The 27884-nt window shown below is 30.4% G+C and overlaps 3 protein-coding genes across 3 annotated transcripts; all 3 read left to right on the top strand.

Moving 5' to 3' along the window:
- Nucleotides 1-3982: 3982 nt before the first annotated feature.
- Nucleotides 3983-4743, top strand: LOC108337700 (uncharacterized). Its single transcript, XM_017574275.1, has one exon. The coding sequence runs from the start codon at nt 4040-4042 to the stop codon at nt 4562-4564; it is 525 nt and encodes a 174-aa protein (XP_017429764.1). The 5' UTR covers nt 3983-4039; the 3' UTR covers nt 4565-4743.
- Nucleotides 4744-12538: 7795 nt separating this feature from the next.
- Nucleotides 12539-13471, top strand: LOC108337877 (pectinesterase inhibitor 3). The gene has a single exon (XM_017574475.2). The coding sequence runs from the start codon at nt 12642-12644 to the stop codon at nt 13254-13256; it is 615 nt and encodes a 204-aa protein (XP_017429964.1). The 5' UTR covers nt 12539-12641; the 3' UTR covers nt 13257-13471.
- A 3282-nt stretch (nt 13472-16753) lies between these two features.
- On the top strand, nt 16754-27807 carry LOC108338188 (uncharacterized). The gene is made up of 18 exons (XM_017574935.2): nt 16754-17340; nt 18672-19191; nt 19282-19542; nt 20051-20142; nt 20557-20766; nt 20838-21230; nt 22573-22751; nt 22899-22992; nt 23081-23137; nt 23498-23635; nt 23734-23793; nt 24825-24938; nt 25099-25260; nt 25358-25486; nt 25602-25703; nt 25776-25855; nt 26575-26706; nt 27065-27807. Exons 1-18 carry the CDS (start codon nt 16831-16833, stop codon nt 27651-27653), a joined length of 3822 nt encoding a protein of 1273 aa, XP_017430424.1. The 5' UTR covers nt 16754-16830; the 3' UTR covers nt 27654-27807.
- The last annotated feature ends 77 nt before the right edge of the window (nt 27808-27884 follow it).

Here is a 27884-nt window from a genome sequence, read left to right on the forward strand (position 1 = left end):
CACCTTCGTATTCATGGATTTGAGAGCGAGAGAAGACAAGATTTTGTGAGATAAAATGATTTTTGAATCTCAGCTAATTTGAGGAAATAAGTTTGAAAATATATTTTAATCCTCGATTCTTTCTTCATGATTTTTTCTGTGTTACAAAAGATCTATAGTGGAAAGACATGGTAATTCGTTTTAAGTTATGTTAAAATGTTTTAAGTTATGTTAAAATGAATGGTGAATACAACATAGAAGTAATCATGAAAAACAAAAATAAAGTTGTTCATATTACATTATATTTTATAATTATAAACACTTAAATTGAAACTATTTTGTTGATTACACGAGGTGTTGATATTAACACCTAACACTGATGTTATATAGTATAGACAATATAATATAATATGACACAAACTTGATACCTGAAAAAAAATTAGAAATTAAAATTTAAATATACTAAACTAATATATAATATGTACAAAGAGGATGTTAATGTTGTTTACAAAAATTTAATATATAAAAAAACAAAACTGAAATAATTTAACATAACTAAATTGAAAATAAAAACTAAATTTCATATTTCAACAGAAATAGGATAAAAGAGATTTTTAGTCAAAGTATTAATTTCATTTTCCTCCCACGTCCAATATTTTAACTTCTTATTTAAAAGTCAAAAACACAAATTCCAATTAAAGTTCTTACACTAGAAGGTAATACCAAAACCTAGGTGAAATCTTAAAATAAGCTCTCTTTGAATTCAAAATATTAATAACGACTCGTGTTATTTTATACTAACTTTCAAAACAATTACAACTATAACTATTCTTCGGTAAACTTTGAACCTATAATCACTAAAAGCTTATTATCTTTTTGTGCTTATAAGTAATATATATACATATATATATATATATATATATATATATATATATATATATATATATATATATATATATATATATATATATATATATATATATATATATATATATGTAAAAAACCAAAATCACTTAAAATTTTCATATGCAATTTCATATATTCAAAATGTATATCTTAAATCAATCATAAATTTCTAACCTATTAATTTAATCATGCAGGTCATTGTATCACTAGCTTTTTCTTACCTTAATCAATAAAACTATAATTTGAAGAGGAAAAGAAGAAAAGGAAACTTAAAAAAAAAAACCATATCACTTAATATTGCATTATAATGAGATAATTTATTAAAGTAATTCATTTATACGATGAATTTAAATTTGGTTAATTATTTTATCTAAACAAAATATTTCAAAATTAAAAAAAAAATCAATTACAAACAAATCAAATATAAATTTCAAATTTTTATAAATATATGAATATCTTATTTAAACACGACGTAAAAATAAATAAGCATATTCATCAAACCATAAAAAATAAGTTAAAAACTATGAAATCATTGTGCATTTGGATTCAACTTATGCCTGTGTCATCTAAGGGGAAAATATGAGATGAGAAAAATTAGCTCAAAGCCTACTTTTCCTTCCAGTATTATAGTCACCAAGAGAGAACATTTGAGAAAATTTTCTAAGGATATACTTATCTTTTCTAAGTTCACTCCTTAGTATGTTTTTTCCTTTTCGGTTCTTTACTACTCTTGACCCAAACAAATAAAAAGCCCAACAACTCAAGTTCCAATTTTTCTCGACTAACCACACCACCCATTCAAACATATCCACTATATATATCATGGGTGTTGCTTCCTCCACCACCACACCTTTCTCCCTCCACCTCCCCTTTACTATTTTGTTCCTTAGTAAAATTTTATTTTTAGAGTTATTATTTTTTAATTTTATCCATTCACAACTTATTTCATTAATAACCTATTTTAGTCTCGTATATGAGTAAAATACTTTTCTTTCATTTTAATATTATATTTCTTCCTCTCTTTCTTTCGTCGTTGTGAGATACTACAAGTTGCAAATGTTGGTGGTGGTGGAAAGAATTATCAAGTAGTCTCCCTCTCGTGGTGCAGTGCGTGGAGTGGTGCAGTGTGTGGAGTGCTTCCTCGTATTCGAATAAACCTTGAAATAAAACCCTAAAATAAAAAACGTAACCTTTAAATGGAGGTGACATCCTTCAACGGATGTCAACATCCATTTAAGGAAAAATGGATGTCGACATCCGTTTTACCTTAAACGGATGTTGACATCCGTTGAAGATGTCACCGTTTAAAGGTAACGTTTTTTATTTTAGAGTTTGTTTTATTAGGTTAGATCTCCGTTGATGTATACTTCCTCACACTGGTTGATGCTCTGGACGTTCCTCGATGTTCCTCCACACCACGGCGGCAATGAAAGCTTTCAAACAAAAAAAAAACTGGAAAGAAAAAGGAATGGAAGTGCGGGAGGTGGGGAGGTGAAACGAAAATGGGGAAAGAAAAAGAGAGTTCCGTGGATGAATGCTGAGAAAGTAAAATTAGGGTTTCAAATTATTTAAAATAGGGTAAAAGTAAAAATCTTTTTAACTTAAGGATATAATTGTATTTAAAATAATGTGGGGAGGTGGAGGAAGTATAGGGTGGTGGTGGAGGGAGCAACACCCATATATCATTGGCAGTACAACCCAACAATGATTTTTTTTCAACACTGGGCTAATATAATTATGGCCCAATTTAGTGCTGCATATTGGGTGGAATACAGCTACTCATAAAGGTATTGCTTTTGGCACTCCCCATAATTACTAAATGCACCACTGTACTAATATAAACAAACTAAACTACTCTTCATCAATCAATGCACCACACCACTATTGCCACGGTCACTTACATCATCGCCATTTTTGCAGAGGAACAAGAGAGAGAAACGCTTTGGAGAAACACCGAGAGAAAACACGAAAAAATTTCATTCTAGAAAGCTCTTTCTAAAATGTATTTAACAAAACTCTTCCGGGTGTTATGGAAAACTCGTTTCAGAAAGTATTATACGTGTCTTAAAATGTTTGTCCCATAAATCCTATTCCATAATATATTTCATATGTTATAAAAAACTTGTTTCAAAATAAGATTTATGAAAGTTTTGAATGTGAATATTATCTCATACATTATATATGGATTATAATTCATGTTAGTGTAGTTGATTATTAGGAGGTATTAATTTAATTTAAATAGCTACATAAAACCAATTAGATGTTTCATATATTATTATAAAAACTAATATTTATTTCGTATGATAAAGGAAGGGTCATTAAATATACAATTAAAAGAATTCGTCATGGGTGAAATATTTTTTTACAAATTAGAAATTAGTATTTACTATGATTTAGGATATATGTACCTGAATTTGGTCCCTCTGTTATACATATAATATATAATAAATTCCACTCATATATCAAACATCAATTAATCTAATGAGGAAGTTGTCATACAAAAATAAAGCACCAAAATTCTGAAAAATAATAAAAATGTAATTGATTAATCCAAAACTTATTTAAGTCTGTCTGAAAATACTACATTGTTCCTTAGTTATAAGACACTGTTTTAAGTGTTTTATTATTTTTAATTTGTTAATTCACAAATAATAAATGGCGTTCATTTTCATAGAAGAAAAATTGAAGAGATTAATTTTAAGAAATGGAAAGCTTGCTTTTATTATTCCGTTTATAAATTAACACGAAAATATGCTTTCTTGGAAAATGTTAGAGTACCGGAAAAATTGAGTAGATAAATTTAATATTATTAATTGAATTTTGAGAAGAAGAAAAAGAGAGTAAATATGATGTTATTGTACCTTGAAATGTTCGCCCAGTAAAAACATAGCATGAAATGTTAGACTTACACATACCTCAGCGAAAGTCCAAGGTGTCATTATTTTATTGCTAATAGTTTGATATTTTTGGGATATGTGATGGGATGTACTGTACCATAATTGAAGAAGCATCTTAGGTGTCGATTCGGAGCATCTTATGTAAGATCCCATTCTCCAACCATTTACGTCATATAATAATCAATCTTCACCACATTTCTCATTCGTGTTCATTTCAACCTCTCTCTCTCTCTCTCTCTCACACACACACACACACCATGAGCAAGGTTGTTTCTCCTCTGGAGGCTCAAGCCTTCAACTATCTAACATTCGGTTTCATCACTCTCATCAACAATTTCTGGACCTGGCTAGCCGTTACTTTCTGGAGGATCCCACCAACCAAGTCAGAATTTCTCCCACCGCCCGATCACCCCATTCTGGATGAGTCCGACCCGGTTGCTGTCACGGTTCCAGCGTGTGTTCGGAGTCCAACTGTGGTTGGTAATGGGCCTGACGTCGACGTCGACGGAGTGAGGAAGGGGAAGTTTAGCTTGTACTACGAGGGTGAGAGACAACGCGAGAACGAGGAGACGGTGACGGAGGAGTGGGAGGAGATTGACGGAGGAGGAGAATGGTGGGAGAACTGGGAAAGATTGTTAAGGATGAGAATGGGAGAAAACGAGAAAGGGTGGTACACGTGTCAAAATTTAGCGGCGCTTAACGGCGGCGTTGTGCGGTTTTGGGATGGTGGGTTCAGTTTTGGTAGCAGAAGAGACAGCAAACACTGTGTTCTTCTCCGGTAATAACATCAGCATAGAATATTAGATATTAGTTTAGATGCATGTGTGGTGCTGCTGAATTATAATTATTATTATTACCAGTATAATTCAGTATGTATATATGATAGTAGTGTAGTGGTTTGGAGAATTATGACTATGTATGGTTATTTAAAACACAAATGTTAAAAAGCAAGTTTACTTTCCCTATGTTTCATCCATCCTATGTTTATATCAGAGTTAGTTTGTTTCATGGATCCTTTGTTTGATCCCCATACAAGAACTACCAAGGACGTGTTATGTTTTGATGAAGTTACAGCCAAAAGGACTAATTTATTTCTGATGTATATATAAAGTATTGAATTGATCTTGAAATACTAGGATTTAATAATATAAAAAAAACAATTACAAAATTATTTTAATGTTTAATTATTTTGTAAGGTATAAGTACGTAAGAAATAAAGGGAAAAAGTATTGAAAATGTAATTTTATCGATTTTATAAAAACTGAAAAAGGGATAAATAAAAATATAAGTTCCTCTACTCCATCTATCAACCACGTAAATCAATTAATTTTCCAAATAAAAATAAAAGTTAAGTTCTCTATTTACTCTTTTTAAGATGTATACAATAAACTCACTATTAATTTTTATTTAGAGGAAATACCAACGTTGGTTAATTTACATGTACGTATATGTATTTTTGTTCTATGTTAATTATAATTTGTTTATTCATCTTGGAAATAGCTCAGCAAAAAACAGTGTAAATTCTCATTCACTGACAACCAATGGGTTTGCTTATTAATGAGTGTTAGAAGTATGTGAAAGATTGAAGTGGTAACTATGTAAAGTTGCTGTGGTTGGTAATAGGATTCCAGAATTGAGTAATATACCAAACACATACAATAATTGCCCTTAAACTATTCAGAAGTTTTGTTATCTTAGTTATTTATACAATGATAAAATCAAAACCCTAAAAAAGGTTTCACTCGGATTTATCCAGATGATAAAAATTTCCCAAAAATTATGATTTTTTTAAATATATAATATTATAATAAAAATCAATTTTATTTTAAAAAATTATATTTATAAATATGTAAATCTTTTAAATGATTTATTTTAAAAATCCAACTTGAAATCATATTTGTAAATACGATGAAGCAAATATAATAAGCAAACTAAGTAACTAAACAAATGAAATAATAAGTGTTGCAAACCGGTAATTGGAAATCTTCTCTCATTTGTTTATAGACTAATTTTAATATGTTAATAGACTAATCCTAATTCAATTTTATTTTTTCTCTCATGAATTTTGATGAGAAAAGCTTATCTAAACATGGTCGGAAACACTTACATCACATTTTTTTTAGTATCTTTTAATTTTTTTTAGCATCTTTTAATTTAATCATCAAATACTATTATATCATTTTTAGCGTGAAAATATATAAAGAATATATCTATAAACAAGTGAGATGATCACAAATATTTATTTATATTTTAAAATAAAATAGAGCAACATAATAAACTATTATTTTTTAAATGTAAAACTTTATTAACAGTAATTGATTTATATAAATACAGTAACATAATATATATATATATATATACACATATATACATATATATGTATATATATAAGCATTAATTAATCATTTTTAATTGTAGTTAAAATTCAAATTTCATATTTTTACTGACTTGTTAGATAAGATCACTAAACTAACTTTAAACTTTTGTTGCAAAGAAAAATAATCTAAAATTATATTTCACTTTTATTATCAATCCTCAACAATTTATTGACTTTAAAGTGATGTGATCACAGAAAATAATTAATTTTTAGAAGAATTAAACTATATATATAACTTTTAATAAAATATATATTTAATAGGTTCTACCTATAATAATAGTTATACAGTTAATATTATTTTAGTTAGTGAGTTTGTGAGGTGATGGTTTTGGGACCAGTCTCTCTCACACAGACCATGAAACAAAATTATTAAGAAAAAAGAGGTTGGAGAATGTTGGACGTACAAATACACACGTAAACGACAAATTCCACCGATTGTGTACTTTTATATGTACGCCTTTTCAATAGTTATTTTCTGTTACATGAAACTAGATTGATTGAGTGTAATTTAAGACAACACATATTTTGTTTTTGACATCGATGTCACCAGACACCTCAAATGGAAAGAGTGGTTGTAAAGATTGAATCAGTGTATTTCATACATCCTTCTCCATATTTTGTTTGGTTTATAACTTATAAATAATTTATATATAAAATAATGTTATAAAAATTTATAATTTTTTTTTTATTTATAAAAACTCGTTTGTCCAATCACACATACCACAGTCGCTCATTCATCTGACAGTGGAACGAAATTGTGATTTGTTCCGCAAGGTATATTTTTATATTTTTAAATAGAAATAAAAATTAAAATAAAGTTAAATAACACGGGTTTTTTACTCTTAACATTGCTTTATTTTATCTTAACTGTATAAGATTTTGTAGATAATCTTTTTAAAAGTAGTTTCAGGAAAGCACAATCAAATTAAACTAATCTAACTTTCTATAAGTTCGGATTATTTATTACATGACTTAATTTATAAAATAATTTTCATATCAAGTTTTTTTCTTTTATATATATATATATATATATATATATATATGTGTATAATTTAATTTTAGTTAAAAAAATAGTCATTCTCAAAAATAAAAGGATAGATAATTGATCACTATAATGTTTTTTTCTTCTTATTTCCTATCAATGTTGTGATATAGGTATAGTTTGTAGTATGAATGGTAGGCCTAACTCACTCTTGCTCTTAGGCCCAACTCACTTAGGCCCAAAATAGATTATAGGTAGTATTTTGTTTATAGTGATATAGGATATGGTTAAGTTACCCAAATAAATTGTTAAAGATATTTCTTGTATTGTGGACAATGTCTAAAAATGAAGATCTTGGGGAAATTTCTAATAATTTAAATTAATGTTAATTTTTAATATCGTAAAACTAATTTGCATTGTGAAAATTATACTCATCTTGTATGGTATTATATATGGATGTGTGAGAAAAAAAAATACATTGTTAAATAAAATTGAAAAAACAAATGTAGTAAGAGTGAACAGCAACTCTAACATTGTACTTTGACTTTTATGTGGTAGAATATGTGGGTTCTTCCATTACCTCTCACCACAATCAAATATTATTATTGGTGAGTGGTGTGGTTTAATGCAAATACTCATTTGTGTGCCTTTTAGTTCAAGTTATTTAAGAGTTCATATATTATAAAAAGTTTTTTCACCAATTTTATTTTATTTTTCTACTGATTAAGAACATGTTGTTATCATATTAGAAAACACTTTTTTACTTTAAATGCCACTTTTTTTTTTCTTTTCTTTTCTTGAATTTAAGATTTAAACATTGGATTATTTTCACTCTTTTCCCGAAAATAAATGTTTGAATGATAAAATGTGATTTTGTTATCTTCTATTATTGATGTATATAATAATAATTAGAGTCTCATATGAGGATTTTGGTATTTTTTTATTATTGATGTAGATAATAATTAGAAAATAATTATAAATTTGGGTGATGTGGCAAATTCTCTAAAACAATATGACTATTAAAACAAAATTTATTCTTTGACAAATTTATGACATGTGGTTATGTTTACATATAAAAAAATGTCAATTTTTTTAATACTGTTGTATTGTATTGACTTCAATTACTTATTGACAATTAAAAAAAAACTCTTGATTTGTTAGTACCATTCTTATATAGGTTGATGTTTCATTTGTCTTTGTATCAAATGTATCAATTAAAATTTTTGGTAACATCTTTAAATGATCTGAAATTTTCAACACATATTCTTAAAAAAACTGATGCGTGGTATTATAGTTCAATAATATAATACACGATACCATCAAATATTATGTAAACTTTAGTATTACATATATTATTTTACAAAGTTTGTTATTATACAATAGACAAACATAAACTAACTTCTAAAATAAAACTTATATATATTTATCTATTACTGATTATATTTTATATAACTTAATATCTCTAACATTATATTTATGCAATAAAACATTTAATTTAAATTTATTTGAATATAATTAAGTGAAATTCTTAACGTATATAACAAGTAAATCATCGTAATCATTGTCGAAGAAGATGTTTTAATTTGTTGTTTTTTTAATTCATCTTATAAATTAAAAATCTTTTTTTGATGATTTTGAAAAAAATATATTTGTTAATATTTGTGTTCATAAACAACAAATTTTTGTCAATTAAATTTAATTATTGTAAGAAAAATATTTTTACCTTTTACATTAACCTTTAAAATATTTTTTAAATAATAAAAAATTAATGAATCATATTTTAATTGGACTAGTAGATTGTTAAACTAAAAGTAGTTCTTTGAAAGGTTGTAAATTATTTTATCATAACAAACACATGGTTTGAAAGATGGTAAACTATTACATGATTGAGTTAGTGGTTATCTTAGAGTTTGACCAATTGTTATTTATCACTATGGAAGAGTTGACCAAATTAAGTACATCATTACTCCTCTAAAATTTGTTAATTTCTATTATCATGTTTAATAAGAATGATAATTCTTAATCTTAAATTTTTCAGAAAAAAATAGATACCAAGTTCTTACCTATATATATATATATATATATATATATATATATATATATATATATATATATATATATATATATATATAAATAAGTACCAAATCTTTAATACTATTGTGTGAACTTCAATTATATATATTATATGCACAAAAATCTGCAAGAGTCACTTCTACTTCACCTAAGAGTTATCAGAAATTACAATTAAAAAAATACTCTAAAATTGACCTTAAGTATCATGATAAGAAATGCATGCAGTTTGATGATGCAAACAGTATAAAGTATATCCCCACAATTGATTTGCTTAATTTATCTTCATCTCATGTTTCATTTATCCCAATAAATCTATTGAAAAATAAAATAAAATAAATTCAATTTGTAATTAACGATGTGTACATTTATTTGTAGTATGATTTGATTATATTTTTAATCAATGTAAATTTTGTCTAACACATTTTTCTAAAAAAACGAATCTTTTAATATGAAAGTAGATAATATTATTAGTTCAAAATAATATTTGATAGACAAATTCTCATGTTATTTTACAAAGCTATTTAGACATTATTAGCCAAGCATATAAACTAACTATAGAAAAAATTATATATTTATATACTATGATTTAATTGTATTCTTATATAACTTAATATCTTTATAACAAAATCGTTAATTTGTGTTGCACTTTTATCGGAATCCTTACTGCCACGTGTATAATATTTAATTTATATTTTATTTAAATATAAAAATTGAATTTTTAACATGACAATTAAATTGTATTAATCCTTGTCCAAGGAGATTCTTTTTTATTTTGTTCATTTTCTAATACATTTTGTAAATTAAAAGAAAAACTTTTGATGATTTTAAAAATATTTTTTAAAAATTATTTATTTATGTTAACATTTCTATTTATAAACAAAATAATTTTTTCAAATAAGTTTAGTTATTGTAAAAAGAAATGAGACTTATTTATTTAGAATTTGACCTTTAAAGTATTTTTTAAATAATAAAAAACTTATCAACCATACTTTAATTGGACTATTCTGGTACATTGTTCAACTATAATTAAACACCCATTTGAAGGTTGTAAATTGTTTAATTTGGAAGACTATAAACTACATAATGGAGTTAATAGTGCATGGTTGACGAAACTAAATAAGTTACTTCTCCAAAGTTGATGAACACAATCTTACAGACAACCTTTTTTTTTTTTAAATTCTGCACTTGTCACATAGTATTATTATAAAAGTACACACTTGTCACAAAAATATACTTAACAAATTGTATCCTTATGTGAATAGAATCCTTAATCCTTATTTTTACATATTGACATCTGATTAGGAGTATATTAAATAAATCTATTGTTATGGCTTATTAATAGGGGTGTGATTAACTTATTTTGTATTTAGTTTAATAAAATTAAACAATTAAATTCTTCAATATGAGTTATATTTTTAATTATACTATTGGAAATGTAATTGCTATGATTAAAATGTCTAATATATCTACATTTTTCTTATCAAATTGATAGGACAGTGTATTATGGACATCGTGATCGTATATTACTATCTATATTACTATCTTTACTGTTAAAGTTTAACTTAAATAGTTATAATTCGAACACTCTTAATATTAATCTCAATCATTTAATAAAAACAAAATGAAAATGTCTCTATTTAAAATACTAAACACTGGGAACGCTAAATATATATAGAAAAAACAAGTAGAAATTAGTGTTGCTAGGTATAAATACACATTAAATGTTTTTACATCCCATTTTAATATAATGATAATATTAAAATAAATAATCACAGAATCAATAATCAGAAACAGATAATCCATAACTATAATAATATATAAATAATCATGTATGCCTTGTAAATTACAAGTTAAATGTGCAAAAAACTAAAATTTATAAATATTCTGGATAGGGCATTATCGTAAATTTAACAACTACGTTGTTAACATTATTGTCTGAAAATTTTATATTCAATGGTAAGGATAGGCATTAGCTATCTTACTTTATTCATACGTCAAAGACTCAAAAATAATTTCAACGATTTTAGTTTTACATTTATTTAATTTAATTATTCAAAGTTATACTAAAATAAAAATAAATACTCTTTCTTCGATGAACACTCTTACCAATGACTTGAAGTAAACACGTGGAAGAAAGTGTGTTTTTAGCATATATAACAAATCTTCCTGTATTTAAGGAATGTAAGGAAATAACATAATATTAATCTCAATAATTTTTTTAGAATGTACTAAATCTCTGTTGACCATCTACCACTTGGCATCAGGACTGTCTTTTAGCTGGCACGCTGCATTTATTTCGTGAGACTCAAAATCGTTGACCTCCTTTTGTTTTTGTTAGGCGGAAAAAAAAAACAATGGAAGCAACAAAAGATAACGTTGTACATAAACTAAATACTATCGAATTCATATAAAAAAAATTGAGTAAGTTTAATCAATTTAAAATATCAAAATTTTATTTATTTTTTATTTTTATAACTGAGAAAACAAGAAATATATTATAACAACATTTAAAATTATTTTCAGTATATTTCATAAATAAAAATTAATAATTTGTCGGCATTGATTTAAAATTATATTCAAATAATATAGCATCCACGTGACACTCTCTTTAAGTTGTTTTTTAAATGCTTCATCCAAGGAAGCAATACTTTATCCCACATATATTTATAATTAAATGTTAGTCACGCATGCCCCCTGTTAAAAAAACTACACAAGTTGAAGGGTGTCTCGACATTTCATTTTTCTTAAATAAGTCCCTACTTGGATCTAATAATTTTTTTTCATACCCTATGTGTTATGTTTTTATTTTTATCTTATTTTGATACTAATTAAACATTATTATCTGACTGTCGCCTGAGGTCAAACTTAAGATGGTTTACGTAAACAAAAGGAAATTTACCACTCACGAAAACCTAGATATTGATCGCGGTTGCAAATAATTGAGAAGTTTTTTTCATCTTCTATCCAAAATAAATTTTTTATAACAATTGAATCCTGATTTAATTTTATATGATATATTTAACTCTTATGTGGCGACAATTTTGTTGGGAAAATAGCACTGATCAATATTAGAGTGTAAAATGACTGTTTTTTCGGACTATCGACACCATTTCTGCATAACTTATTAACATTATTATAATTATTTCTTTCTTAATTGCTCGCTATAAAAAAAAATTATATACATAATATAATATACGAAAAGAATGTGCTAACAATAATAGTTTATATTTTAGAATCCAAATAGCCATTAATTAATTAAACCATCAATTCAAGACTTACAATTGACTCCGACATCATTAGAGTTTGTCCTATAAATACCACCTTCGTTTTCCTTACACAATGTGCCACCCATCTTCTACAGAACCCCTTAACACTCGCATTCTCCCACCCCTTCTTCTGTTTGTTTTCTTTTCCATATATAACAAACATGCAAACGCAACCAATTTCCACTGTCGCCTTCACGCTCTTCCTTCTCTTGTTGTCTCCACCACGCGCCGCCGCGGCAAGGCCACCACCAGATCCACTTCGTACATCATGCGCGCAGGCCAGGTACCCCGCTCTATGCGTGCAAACCCTCTCCAACCTTTCCAACACCGCCGCCAAGCCCCTCGACCTTGCCCAGGCCGCCGTCAGAGCTAGTCTGGCCCGTACGCGCGGTCTCTCCGCCTACCTTTGGGCGCTAAAGGCTGCATCGCAGGGTTTCGAACTGAGGCAGCGAGTTGCGGTGAGTGACTGCGTGAAGCAGATATCCGACTCGGTGAGAGAATTGAGCAAGACGCTGAACGAGTTGCAGCACCTCCGCGACGAAACCTTCCAGTGGCAGATGAGCAACGTGCAGACCTGGACCAGCGCCGCCCTCACCAACGGCGACACTTGCATCTCCGGCTTTAACGCTGTCGCCGCCGCCGCCGCCGGGAATATCAAGTTGGAGCTCAAGCAAAGAGTCACCGACGTTTCCATGTTCACCAGCAACGCGCTTTACCTCATCAGCCGCCTCACTGATAGCGTCACGGGGAAGCCTCGCGCCAATTCCGGGAACTGATCATGTCCCTTCATCACGGTTCTTAGGTGTGAATATCTGAAGAGTGTGTTTGGAAAGATGTTAGAAGGTAGAAACCACGTTTAAGCGTTTTTTTCTTTTCAAACACGCAAGCACCGGTATAAGTATAAGGATCTGTTTGCAGTATAAGCTTTGGTGTTGGTTTTTTGCTAAGTAATGAATGTGTGAATTATACTGTTACTAATATAACATGTCTTGACTCAGTTTTCTTATTAATGTAAAATATGTAATAATTTTTATTTTCTATACTTCTTACCTTATTATTATTATTTTATTTTCGCTTCTTTCTTCTAACCTGCTCAAGCTTCCAACTTTCATTTAGCACATTTCAATTATTAAATCTACTATAACTTATATAAATTGAAGAAAATAAAACATATTACAGGAAAAATAGCTAGTATAAAATTTTAGTTTACTACAAAAAATAGTCAAAAATAAAAGCTTATCCAAAACAGGTTAAGGAAAACATAAAAAATTACATGTGAAAGAATTGTTGATTTAAATACTTTCTTAATTAAATTCGACAAACCAAATAGAGTTAAAATGGTATTTATAATTTCTTTACGATTTAGTATACATAAATATAAATTTCCTTCTCTAAACATATTTTGAAATAGTAAATAATTAGATCGTCTTAAGCTAATAAATTATTTAACCCGCAACTTTTCTCAGTAGATAATGCATACTTGTACTTTCATGCAAATCTATGAAAGTTTAATCACGTGACTTGTGTTATATGGATGCGATGCGATCTATACACATCTCTTAATAAATGTGGCACATGTGAAAGTGTTACTATAATCCTTAAGTGCTGACTAGCGATGCATTGTAGAATATTTAAATTGGCTTGTCATGTGAATGGCACAAGTCAGAATTCAAGAGTAACCTTGTTGACTAATATGGGTCCAACTAAAAATAATTATGATGAATATACACTATTATGCAAAACGTGGATATATAACCACGAGATATAACGTAACTTATTAACAAAATAATATAATAAAAAATATGATGATAATTTCGTAAATATTTAAAGCAGTATAATATGGGATGGATGGATAATAGATGAAGTATCAAATTTGAATTAAACTTTAAAAATAAAAACACGATACTATTGTGTAGTATCAGTTTTTATCGAAAGTGTGTGCTTTTTTTTAATCTTTTTTGTTCATTTTTTTTTCTCGTACTTCGTTTCAATATCATTGTTGTGTTCCTCGTTCATCATTGTTGTATGTCTCGTTTATGCTTCTCTCCATTCGAAACATCGAAAAACAATTGTTGTTGGACCTCCATTGACGTCCTAGAGGAGCTTCTATGTTAGTATCACCGCCACCACTCAACCCTTTTATTCTTGTTTTTTTAAGTGTGCTTAAATCAAGTGATAATATATGATTTTAGTTTCAAGAATGTAACAAAATTGTGTTAAAAATGTCTATAGTTTGATACGTTTGCAACTTTTCCCTTACATTAATAATAAAATAAAAAGTTTAAGTATCCTTTTTTTTTCAATAAATTTAGCAATCCTAGTAAAGTATACAATTTTGTACTATATAGACTAATTTAACTATATACACTTTTAATATAAAGTTGACTATGAAATTTTGATAAGTAATTAATATACTAAAATACAAAAAATAAGTTAAATTTATATAACAAAAAAGTGAATTATCAAGTTGAGTTTGTGCAAAAGAATCAAAATATTGAGATTAGACATAATTGAACATATCAAATCAAATATTTAGCTTTCAACATTAAGTCAACCTTCAAATTTATCTAAAATCCTATTTTTTCAAGTGAAAATTTCTTGTGTGACTCAACAAAATAACTTGCTTCAAGCTCAATGATTAAAAGATGTCGAATAAAATCATAACTAATTATGTGACACATGATTCATCGGGGTTTTAACTAAAGTCAAAACAATGAAAGTATTTTTCAATCACAAACAAAGTGCTAAAAAAATTATGGTTATGAGTGGTATACACAAAAAAGCATAAAAGTAAAATACTAATGTTAAAACACAACAAAGATAATGTCTAATCCTGACAAAAAAAAATGTAGTTACACATGAACGAAATAGGAAGAAGATACAAAAATGAAGAAATTAAGTTGAAATGCTATGAAAGCACGAGGGAAGCCTTCCACCAATTCACCCATCGCGTGAGAAACTTATTTTTTCTAAAACTTAGTGTTGTCAAAATGGATTGTAACCCGCAAGCCAACCCAACTTACCGCGGATTTGAGTCGGGTTAGATTTGAAAAAAGTGTAACTTTTTTATGTGGGCTAGTTTTCAACCCAGCTCACTTAGAACCCGACTAACCGGGTTGAACACGTGGTGAGCTGGGTTGGCACCAACCCACATAATTTAATTTAATTTAATTTAATTATTTATTATTTTATCTTTCAATATTATTAGTTAGCATTTTTTTATTATATTGTAGATGGTGATAAAAAAAATGTTTCTAAGAGAGAAAAATATTGTAGATTTATCTATTCAATACTCTAATATTATAAATAGACAAGTGATACAAAAATTATCAATATTAAAAACTTATTTGTTTGTCTTTTGTACATGTTTTTTATTGTATGATACTTTTTATTTATTTTGAATTGTCTTTCGAGTATTAAAAACTTATTTGTTTGCCTTTTGTAGATGTTTTTTATTGTATGATACTTTTTATTTATTTTGAATTGTCTTTCGAGTTTAACATATTTTAGTGTGACATTTATTTAGATTTGAATTAAAAAAAAATTATAATTTTTTTATTTTAAAAAAACTTATAATTAAATGAACATCTGAGTCAACCTGTTTAACCGACCGACCTGTGGTGAGTCAGACTGGGTTCAAATTTTTTCAACTTATTAATAAGTGAGCCGAGTTTGGTTGACTCACTAAGTGACCAACTCATGGTACACCGGGCCAGATTACCTGTTTTGACAACTATACTAAAAATTATGTCTAAAATCTCAAATGCATTAACTCTCCTTAATGTTTTCCAAAAATACTGGTAAATAATACTTGGAATAAAAAATGAGTTAAAATCATTATAATTTTTGGTAAAATTAATAAAAATAAAGAGTTCCTAAGAAACAACTGAACATAATACAAGTTTGAAAAAACAATATAAAAATTAAAATTGTGTTTTATACTTACTTTATAATCAAATTTACTGTACGTATTTAACCATTAATTATATTTTAATTAATACAATTTATTTTATTATTTTGTATTTCATAATTATTTATTTTAAATTTAATTAACTATTTAATTAAAAATACGATCTTATATTTTAATAATTATAATATTTTTTATTATGATAACAATAAAATGGTCATAATATGTGTTTACAGTAATATGTTTTAAGGGAATGTTAATAATAATATTTAACAGTGAATCCATGCAGTGGACTGGGCCTATAGGCCCAATATTTGCCCCGTAACAATTAGAGTTATTAACAATACTATGAATCAGTTTAGGTATTTTCTTATTGTCTCGGTGCTTACACTGATAATAAACCTTGGGAGCTAGCTTGCTAGGGTTTTATCACCTAATCGACCATGGAAGGCCTTGAAATGGAGGAACCTGCATTTTGCACAGACGAAGGCGACGATGATTTGTGCAATTCAATCATCTCTCGTTTTGGCAACTCATCGGAGGAAAGCCACCAGCGCCTCTGCGCTGTCATCGGCGCCATGTCGCAGGAGCTCAAAGACAACAACAAACCCTCCTCTCCGTTTGCCTACTTCTGTGCTGCACGTCTTTCCCTTGACAAATTCACGTCTGAATCCAATCCCTCCAGCCATATCATCGACGCGCTTCTCACCGTTCTCTCACTTGCCATCCCCCGAGTCCCCCGCGTCCTGTTGAAGAAGGAGAGTCTGCAGGAACAGCCATTGTCGGAGAGCCTTCTGCGAGTTCTCCGATCTCCGTCCGCATCGGAGAGCGCTATTGTTTCCGGATTGAAGTGCCTCTCACATTTGTTGATTGCTAAGGAAAGCGTGGACTGGTCTGACGTGTCTCCCTTATTCAATGTCTTGTTAGGATTCCTTACGGATGCAAGACCAAAGGTACTTATTCATTTTTTAGAACCTGACTCTGGAGTATGTTATAGGCATTCCTGTTAAGTTTTTTGGAATTATAAAATAATCTTAAAAATTTGCTAATAAGATAAATGTTTGTGCGATCATTTGCTTCTGAAATTATTTTTAATTAGCATACAATTACTTTCTTTACATGTTCTGTTTGATGGGTGAAAATTATTAGTAAAATCTTTCCAGAGCAAAAGCAGCAGTATGTTTTTCCAAAATGAGCTAAGGTTAGAGTTTAATGTAACTGATCACTCTCCAACACATTATCATTCTAGTTAATTCAAGCTCAGGAATAGCTGTCTTTGCTCATCCTTGTAAGTGATATTCGCTGTCATGACATTCTTTTCAAGAAGTTTCAAAAACATAAGGAAAACAAGTCATTTCTAGTGAGATGGCTCTGGTGATTGAGGGCTATTCAGTGATGACAGAGGAAGAGTAGGTTCTGATAACTGTTATAATGGTCTGAGGTGGAATAATTTTGGCTTCGTATTTTCCTTGTTAAAGTTAAGTCACTTGCTATAGGACCTGGGTGATTTGCAAACTTGCAGCCACACGAAGAAAAGAACATAGAAAAGTATTAGTAGTTTATGGTGGTTTATGATTTGGAATTTTCTATTTATGACGGGTCTCCTAACAAAGTATAGTAGATCCTAAATTTCCTACATAATACCCTTTTAAGATAATTGATGGAGAGCCCAAAGCTTTGTAAACCAAATTTTTTTGGTACAAATTTGAGTGTTTATAACAGTACATTATGTAATCAACAACAAATGGCCTTTGTCAGCAGGCACTATGAGTTCATTTGTTATTTATAACTATAACTATTATTATAACAGTCAAATTTGCTCTAGGTAGCAAAATTTGATTGCTTGGATTCTTGCTATTGTTTTTGTTGCTCTGACTTGACTGCCTGGTTTATAGAGAGAGAGAGAGCATGAATCTGTTTAATTTTTCCCCATAAGGAAGCACTAACCATTAAATACCTGCTTGGTTTACTCATTGCTTGCACCTAATAGCCATAACAAGAAATATTTAAAATTGCAAAATAAAAAGGGAGGACCTAAAGCATGTTATGAAGTAGAGAACACAAGGCCTGTTAGTGGAAAAAACTTACCTCCTAGATGAATCAATCATTTTCTGGAGTATAAATCCAATACAATCAGAACACGTAATTTGATATTTTGAAGGATGGTCACATTACTTTTGATTTGTTTTCTATATGACTTCTTTGGGTGTTGACTAAGGAAGTGCAATGTTTGCTGTATTGTGAAATATGCTTGAATCTGTGTGCTAACTATATCTATGCACAGGTCAGAAAGCAATCACATTTGTGTCACCGTGATGTCTTGTTAAACTTTCAAAATTCTTCACTATTGGCGTCTGCAAGCGAGGGAGTCACAGGCCTACTTGAAAGGTTTATATTGCTTGTTGGTGGAGCAAATGCAAGTACTGGTGAAGGAACTAAGGAAGCTCAGCAGATTCTGTATATTCTTGATGCCTTGAAAGATTGTCTTCCTTTTTTGTCACGGAAATCTAAGACCAGCATTCTTAATTACTTCAAATATCTCTTGGATCTGCATCAACCCCTAGTCACAAGGCGCATTACAGATGGTCTGAGTTTTCTCTGTCACTATCCATTGTCAGAAGTTTCCCCTGAAGCGCTACTTGAGTTGTTAAACACATTGGCCCGTTCTACGGAATCAAATAAAATGTCTGGAGACAGATTAACATTTACTGCTCGCTTGCTTGATGCTGGAATGAATAAAGTTTATTCTCTTAACCGACAAATATGTGTTGTCAAGCTTCCCACTGTCTTTAATACCCTTAAAGGTAAGATGTGAATTCTGCTGTGCTTTTGGATTTTGTAGATGTTGTCAGAAGGCAATTATGAAAGTGGTATACTCCTTCTGAAAAATGCAGATATTTTGGCATCTGAACATGAAGAGGCTGTATATGCAGCCACTGATGCACTCAAGAGCATGATATGTTCTTGTATTGATGAAAGCTTGATTAAACAGGGAGTGGAACAGATCAGTTTGAGTGAAAACAAAGAATCAAGGAGATCAGCACCAACCATCATTGAAAGAATTTGTGCAACTGTTGAGAGCTTGTTTGATTATCACTACACTGCAGTCTGGGATAGAGTATTCCAAGTTGTTTCAGCTATGTTTCAGAAACTAGGTGCGTATTTGAATGATATTATTTTGGGGAACTAAAGGAAAAATCTATTTTATTTCATGCAAAATCTTGAAGCTTAGGTGATTTTCTTGTTTTTCTATTTTATTTCTAACCTTAAATTATTTATGATTTATAATACAAAACAAATTATGACAAATAGTTTGATACCTTTTTATTTTTAACTTAACTATGAAAAATGTAATTTATTAGACATTTTGTTTATTGAAATAGACTATCTTATAATCTGTTGTCACATAACATATACAAGCAATTTTTTTTCATATAAACAATAATTGATTATAGATATCTTTTTCATAGCTACGCTATGTATTTGATTTTTTAACTATTAATCTTTTGTTGGCCATTGGTGACATGCATTATTTTTTTGCAGTTTAGTTAAATTGTGTAAAACTTGATTTGGTCTCATTTCATGAATTTTTTAATATTATCCGATAAAGAAATCTTGGTATGGATGGCTTGATGCTAACATATGAGTTTATGTTCAATACAGGAAACCAGTCGCCTTATTTTATGAGAGGGATACTAAAGAACATGGAAGAAGTGCAGAAGCTTCCAGATGAAGATTTTCCATTTAGGAAACAGGTCTCGTCTTCGTTATCATTTTTTTTCTTAGCCATGTTTATACAGAGCTTACAATGTTGCATGTATTTTGAATTATATTATGATGATTTTGGAGATTCAAAAGCAATTAGGTAGTGATTGTGAACCTGGTGTTCTAGGTGACAAATCTGTGTTCATCCCTTGCTAAATGTAATCTACTGGGACATTTAGTGTTGTTGATGCATGATGCATGTGTTTAACTGGTAACAGAGTGTAGTTGCTCCAAGCTGTACAATTGAGTTTTTTTATGTTCAATTATTTTTGAAGAAGTTTAGTGTATTACTTTTTCTTGGTTCCTTAATCAATATTATTATTTTGGGGATGTGGAACTTGTCTGTTCTTTTTTATTTTTTCTGTCTATGATGTTCCTGATATTTTTACATTTTATGATTGCAGCTGCACGAATGCTTTGGAGCAGCTCTAGTAGCAATGGGACCTGCAACTCTGTTGTCCTTTGTACCTCTGAATTTGGAAGCTGAAGATTTATCTGATGCAAATGTCTGGCTTTTTCCAATTCTAAAACATTATATTGTTGGTGCACCTTTACATTATTTTACTGAAGAATTTGTGGTAATGATCAAGCGTATGAGGGAGAAGGCTCAAAAGGTATATTTGTTTTTTCTAAAAAAGGTGCAGTGTTATATTAAATCACAGTGTTAACTTATTTATGCATGCAGCTTGAGAAGCAAGGATTGAGGGTGTCATCAAGGAATGCAGATGCAATTGCATACTCGTTGTGGTCTTTGCTGCCTTCATTTTGCAATTATCCTTCAGACACTGCTAAAAGTTTCATGAATCTAGAGAAACATTTGCGTAGTAAGATGAAAGAAGAACCTGATATTCGTGGAATAATATGCACTAGCTTGCGACTTCTGATTCAGCAAAACAATATTTTGGATTTAGAACACAAGGGTTATATTGGTGAGGATATGGCCAAAGAACAAGTTCATTATTCACAACAGGTTGCAACAGACAATTTATATGTACTGAAATCATCTGCAAAGAACTGGTTAAAAGATTTATCAGAAGTATTCCTTAAATCTACGAAAGATGATGGTGGTTGTTTGCAGGTACTCAAATTTAAATAATTAGGAATGGTTCTGCAATTTACTATAGTTGAATAGAATGCAAATCTTGCCTAACACAACATATAGTTAGAGTTTTTTGTTCTGTATATGTTGGTGGTCTCTATTTTCGTTTTTCTTCCATGATTTTTATTTCCTAGTTATGTAATTGATATTAATCCTTTATTATTCACAAGATATGTTTTAAGCTTCATTATAACTCCATATTTGATACCGATTTTGTTATGTAATGTTCATTAGATTAGATTTACTTATTATCTATAAATTGGTTGAGACACTTATTGTCCTGTGTCAATCAGTATGTTGGAGTAGAAAAGATGCAGACAGTTTATGTAGATAGTTGTCAAAGAAATTATGTCATAAGCTGTTTTTGATTTAGACACTGTTCTGTATCTGGATTATTGTATGAATTCTTTCATGTGACTGGCACTAAGGTTAACTCATGGTTTAAGTATATGTGTGTGTGTGGGGGGGGGGGGGGGGACATGTGTACTCCTTTTATTTATATTCATCTTTGACTGGCAACTGAATAGTGATCACAAAGTCTTGTAGAACTCATTAAGTTATACTAATAGTTAGTTCTCAATGGCAAAAACAAAAGGCTGTAGAAGTGCATTTTCAAGTTTCAGCTCTTCAGTTGTCAATTTATTGGAGATAAAACAATTCTTGCACGAGCCAGTTGTAAAAAATTGAATACCTAATAAAATAATAACAAAGCTTGTTATTTTACTTGTTGTAGGTTGATATTGCATAGATAGATTAGCTGAAGAATCTTGAGACAACTAGGGCTCACAGATGTTAATTACACTAGCCTCTCCTAAATTTTTGTGATATTACACAAACTCCTTGTTTATTCTACTTGTACAGTCACCTTTATTTGTTGTTTGAAAACGTGCACTTCGTTCTCTTATGTAACGGGAGGTTTCTGTAAATGTAATGCAAGCACGGGGAGTTTGTGTAATTTACTAAAACCTTGGGTAATTTATGTAGTTTACTATATTAAGAAGAGTGATTGTGATTGTTAGAATTTAGTGTATTCTTTCAATATTTTATTGTGTGGGCTTCCATTTCCATTTGTTGGACCTTTTTAAATTGAAAGATAGCTACCTTGAATTCCAAGTGTTGTCTTTGATGTACGGGGCAATATTTCCAGTAAAATATTCCCCTCTGGTAAAATAGTACGTAGAATATTGTCATTCACACACATATATAGGTAAGTTATGAGAAAGAAGAATTTTCCGTGGTATACTGTTTGAATTGATTCTCTTCTTTTTACATTTAAACGTGTACAAGAAGTTAATAGTGTTGATCTTGCTTTCATGTACAGTGTACAATTGGTGATGTTTCTTCTATAGCAGATAAAGCAGACGTAAGGAATTTGTTCAAGGAAAAAATGGTGAAGCTTTATAAAATCACTCAGAAAGCCAGAAAAGTAGGAAGCTCCACAAATTCTCATTCTATGCAGATTGATGATGCATCAAACAATTTGTCTCCATCAATTTTAAGGTGCTTATAATCATCTATTTCTTCCACCTTGCCTTGTGATTATTTACGAAGTTGTAAACTTTATTTTTTCTGTCACATGTCTATTTTACTTAAATTATTTTATTTATTGAGTTTCTGCATTTATTTCATATATATTTTTTATCCCAGGGCACAGCTTCTTGATTTAGCAGTTTCACTGTTGCCTGGTTTAGATGCTGAAGATATTGCTCTATTATTTGAAGCAATAAAGCCAGCATTTCAGGTATGACTGTGATATAAAGCACTGTAAGGAATTTTCCAATCACCTTTTTCTAACAGGAAAGGATGATTATATTGATTATTATTTGCAGGATGTTGAAGGTGTCATGCAGAAGAAGGCATACAAAGTACTTTCAATCATTCTTAAGGTATTTTTTTTCCTTCATTTTATTTTATTTTCCAGTGAACTTAGAAGTTTCAAATTAATTCCATTTTAATGTAATGTTTTTCGTTTCAGTATTCTTGGTACTACTTCCTTGCTAAAATGCTCTTCCATAACCGTTGTTGCCCTGTATATGCATATTGTCAGGATCTATAGTTGATTGTGTTCTATTAATTCGGCTTAATTCTTTATCTTTATCTTTAAGGGATCATCAACGATGTCATTACTATAGAGTTTCTTGGAGCCCCACAAATTAATTTTAGAAGTTGATGATTTTACTGTAGAGCTAGTGTCATGTTGGTAAATATTTCTGCTTACAGTTTTCTCTTTTGATAATTCTTGACAGAGCTCAGATAGTTTTGTTTCATTAAAGTTTGAGGAGCTGCTTGGAACTATGGTTGAAATTCTTCCATGTCATTTTTCTGCCAAACGACATAGACTTGATTGCCTTTATTTCTTGGTTGTTCATGTCTCGAAGTCAAAGGTATTCCATGCAGGACTGTTGCTTCTATGTTTTTGGTAGACTATTGACATGTACTCTTGTATAAGTAGAAATAATCTGAAACTTTGTACTGCCTGTAGGATAACCTGGAGCACTGGCGAGACATTTTCCTTACTGAAATTATACTTGCTCTTAAAGAGGTATTGTTATATTAATTGTGGAAGGTTTTTAGAAGTACAGTTTTAGTTTCAATGCTGGAAACTATTATATGTTTGGATGGAATAAGATTCGATATGAAGAGTCAACTGGGGACTTGCAGCAAAACCTTGTAGTGTTGGTGTTCATGTTTCCTTTATAAGACATGTAACATGGCTGCTGCTTTTTGATTGTCTAATTATTTTTTGCGTTTTAGCTGACCAATTTTAAGGCTCCTAAAACAGCATTTTTTTATGTTTTTGTTTGGTGGAGTCTGGGGCTTCTGTATACAACCTACCATGTGGGTGTGGGGATAGGAAAAGATAAGTTGAAGTTTATGCAAAGCAGTGTTGGATTTCATCATGGGATCTACTATTAGTCTCTAGCAACTGGTATCACGTAATGCATTTGCGTTTATGTATTATAGCGCAACATATTTCAGGTCATGTATAAATAGCTTGGGGTAATAGTAGTTCAGATCAGAATCATTCTGGAAGGATTTTTTCAAATGTCTTAGGATTTGTAACGCTTTCACATATGGTTGGCGTTTGTTTTATTTGCATATACTATTTTATTACTATGGGTTATATATTTATGTAATGTGCTCCAATTCAATGTTGACGGGCTGTTGCATAATGTTCCGATAAATTTTGTCTATTATGTGGTTCCTTTCTTAAATGTAAAAAGTCCCTAAAGCCACTGTTTTCATTGCTTATAGCGTTTAAAATTCAAACTTTAATTTCTACTTGTGTTTGTTTTGTTTATCTATTGTATGTATTGTACGTATTTAACCTATTGCTTTTTGTCTGTACATCTTTAGTATATCTTTTGTGGTCTTGACCATTTATATACATACTCATACAATACAATGCTTACTATTCGTCATGGCTGATTTTGTATGATTTGAACTGTTGTGTGCATTATATGTGGACGAAGAATCACAAGATGCTCGGCATGGGCACTACTTTTACTTGCTGTAGCTTCGTAGCTTTTCTTCTTGAGGTTTGTTACTAAATTTTAAAGAGTACCCTTGCAGGCGAACAAAAAAACCAGGAACAGGGCTTATGAGATTCTTGTTGAAATTGCCCATGCCTTTGGGGATGAGGAGAGAGGTGGAAACAGAGAAAACTTGAATAATTTTTTTCAGATGGTAAATATCCAATTTAAAGTTGTTTTTTATCTTCATTGATTAACTGATGTAAACCAATTTGGCTTGATTTTAGAATATTTGAACTTAATTATTCAATACTGTACCATCTATATGTTTTGCCCACATCGAGTAATTTGATTTTATGCTTTTGTGAGCTTAGGTTGCTGGACACTTTGCTGGTGAAACTCCGCATATGATAAGTGCCGCAGCCAAAGGTTTAGCCCGTTTGGCTTATGAGTTCTCTGACCTTGTTTTAACTGCTTTGAAATTGCTCCCTGGCACACTTGCTCTGTTGCGGAGTAATAATAGAGAGATAATCAAGGTTTGTTTCGTTGTCTATTTAGTAAGTTAAATGCATTGCTGCCTATATTATTTTCTAGAACCACTAATTAAATGTGCTTGGTCACATCATTCTGTAGGCCAATCTTGGTTTTTTAAAGGTATTAGTAGCCAAATCACAAGCTGAAGGGTTGCAAACACACTTGAAAAGCATGGTGGAAGGTCTATTGAAGTGGCAAGACAACTCAAAAAATCATTTCAAGGCAAAGGTGGTTTTGCGTCTCACTTGATTTTTTCTGGATACTTTTTTTTGGATGACCGCAGTTTCACAATTGAAACTACTATTGTTCATATTGTAAACTGTGATATTCCCATCGTTTTCAGGTTAAACTTCTTTTGGGAATGCTTGTCTCGAAGTGTGGGCTGGAGGCTGTGAAAGCTGTCATGCCTGAAGAGCATATAAAACTTCTCTCCAATATACGCAAGGTCGGTTGAATGTCATTCTGGCAATAATTTATGATAGAAGTTTCCCAGAAATTTGAATCCTTTTTTTAACAGATCAAGGAGCGGAAAGAGAGAAATCGAAGTGTTAAATCTGAAGAAACTAAATCTCACTTTTCAAAAGCAACTACATCCAGGTAACAACCATATATATATATATCCATTATTAGAAAGAAGACAACAGTTAAAATCCCACACTCAATATCCAATCCCTTTCTTCTTTGTTCTCTAGCATCTTACACACACACACATTTAGATCTTTTTGGGGTTACTTAATCCCAAATAGTGGTGCAGTTCACCCTAAATGGGCCACTATACTGAAGTTTAGATATAAAGTGTGTAATTTATGCAGTACATATATAAATTTTCAAAATAAAAAATACCCAAATTTATGACAGCCATAGTGTCGGTGATAACATCTGCTGTAAGAAAACAAAAGGGCAGAACAGTGTCGATGATCTGAGAACAGTGAGAAAAACCAATGGAAAAAGAAATGCTAGTGTAGAATTCATAACTAAGGTCTTTATGTATCTAACTCACGTAAACTTGTATTTTTTGTATCCATAAATTAAATTTGGATTCTAAAGATTTTAAGATTGATCCACCAGCAATCCTCGGATGCACAATCATTTTAAAAGGACATACTTTTGGCACCTCTCAAAAAACTACCTGTTAAATGAGTTTTTCTAATAGTTGGGTTTTAGTTGAAGTTGAGTTGCATGATTAGTCTTCTGATTTTAACATCTTTAACTCTTGAAACCCTGATCATTTTATTGTTGTGAATTTCGTGCAATGTTTGAATTGCAAGACATGTCTATAATCGTTGCATAAAACCAATAATTTATTTACTTTTCAGGCAAAGCATGTGGAATCATACAAAGATTTTTTCAGATTTTGATGGGGATAGTGGCAATAGCGAAGCAGAACACTTGATTTCTAGAGGTGGCAAAGCTTCCTTACATCCGAAATCATCAGCATCTTCATTTAGGTAAGCTGTAACTTTTAACTTTTTCATTCTTCTCGTGTATAAACTCGAATAAAAATTTAACCTTAAAGTATAATCCAAATAAAATTGCATATAAAATATCAGTACAAATAAATTTAGTTTTTCTGGAAAAGAAATTTAAGTAAGTTGAACTGCACAGTATAAGTTTGAAAATTTAATTTCTCTACTTATTGTATCTCTTATAGTACCCGATAAGTATTCAATGTAGATTTTTCCCGTATACTGAATTTTTTTTTGCCATCTCCGCTCTTAACCATCTGAAGATAAGTAATATAGAACCTAGCCTTAGCCAGAAGCTTTCTATCTGAAAATCAATTATGACTGAGTCATCTGTATCTAGGTCCAATGTCAGGCTGAGGAAGAATTTGCCGGAGCACTTGTCAGACGAATCTGATGATGAGCCACTCGATTTGCTTGATCGGCAGAAAACAAGATCAGCTCTTAAAACGTCAGAGCATCTAAAAAGAAAGTCTAGGTTAGATGATGAGATGGAGGTAGATTCAGAAGGACGGCTGATTATCCGTGAGGAAGGGGAACGGAGGAAGAAAAAACGTGAGGATGATGATTTTGATTCTAGGAGTGAGCCTGATAGTCACCTGACTGCAAAATCTGGAACTAAAGGCCAGAAACGGAGAAAAACATCAGATTCTGGCTGGGCCTACACAGGGAAGGAATATGGTAGTAAAAAGGCAGGTGGAGATGTTAAGAAAAAGGACAAACTTGAACCGTATGCATATTGGCCACTTGATCGGAAAATGATGAGTCGGCGGCCACAGCAGCGGGCTGCCGCAAGAAAAGGTATGGCTAGTGTTGTAAAGATGACCAAGAAACTTGAAGGAAAAAGTGCCTCCAGTGCACTGTCCCTACAGAATATGAAGCGAAAAAGGACTCAAAACAAAGGCAACAAAGGAAATAAAAAGGCCGCATGAGCGTAGGTTGAGATTATCGTAATGCATTCGCATTATGCCAATTTTGAAGCTCCCTGTGCTGTATATCAGTTAAACTTAAAAAGAATGTTGTTTTGTTTTCATTCTTTATTTTATGAGAAAGAGAAGCAGGCTTTGGGGTTGCTGTTTTCTGTGATACAAATTGTAGTGCTCTTAAATTGTTTTGCTGAGTGTGGAATTATCCATAAAAATAATATTTTTATCTTTTGAATT

The sequence above is a fragment of the Vigna angularis genome, chromosome 1 (assembly GCF_016808095.1).
Source record: "Vigna angularis cultivar LongXiaoDou No.4 chromosome 1, ASM1680809v1, whole genome shotgun sequence".
Taxonomy (NCBI): Eukaryota; Viridiplantae; Streptophyta; class Magnoliopsida; order Fabales; family Fabaceae; genus Vigna; species Vigna angularis.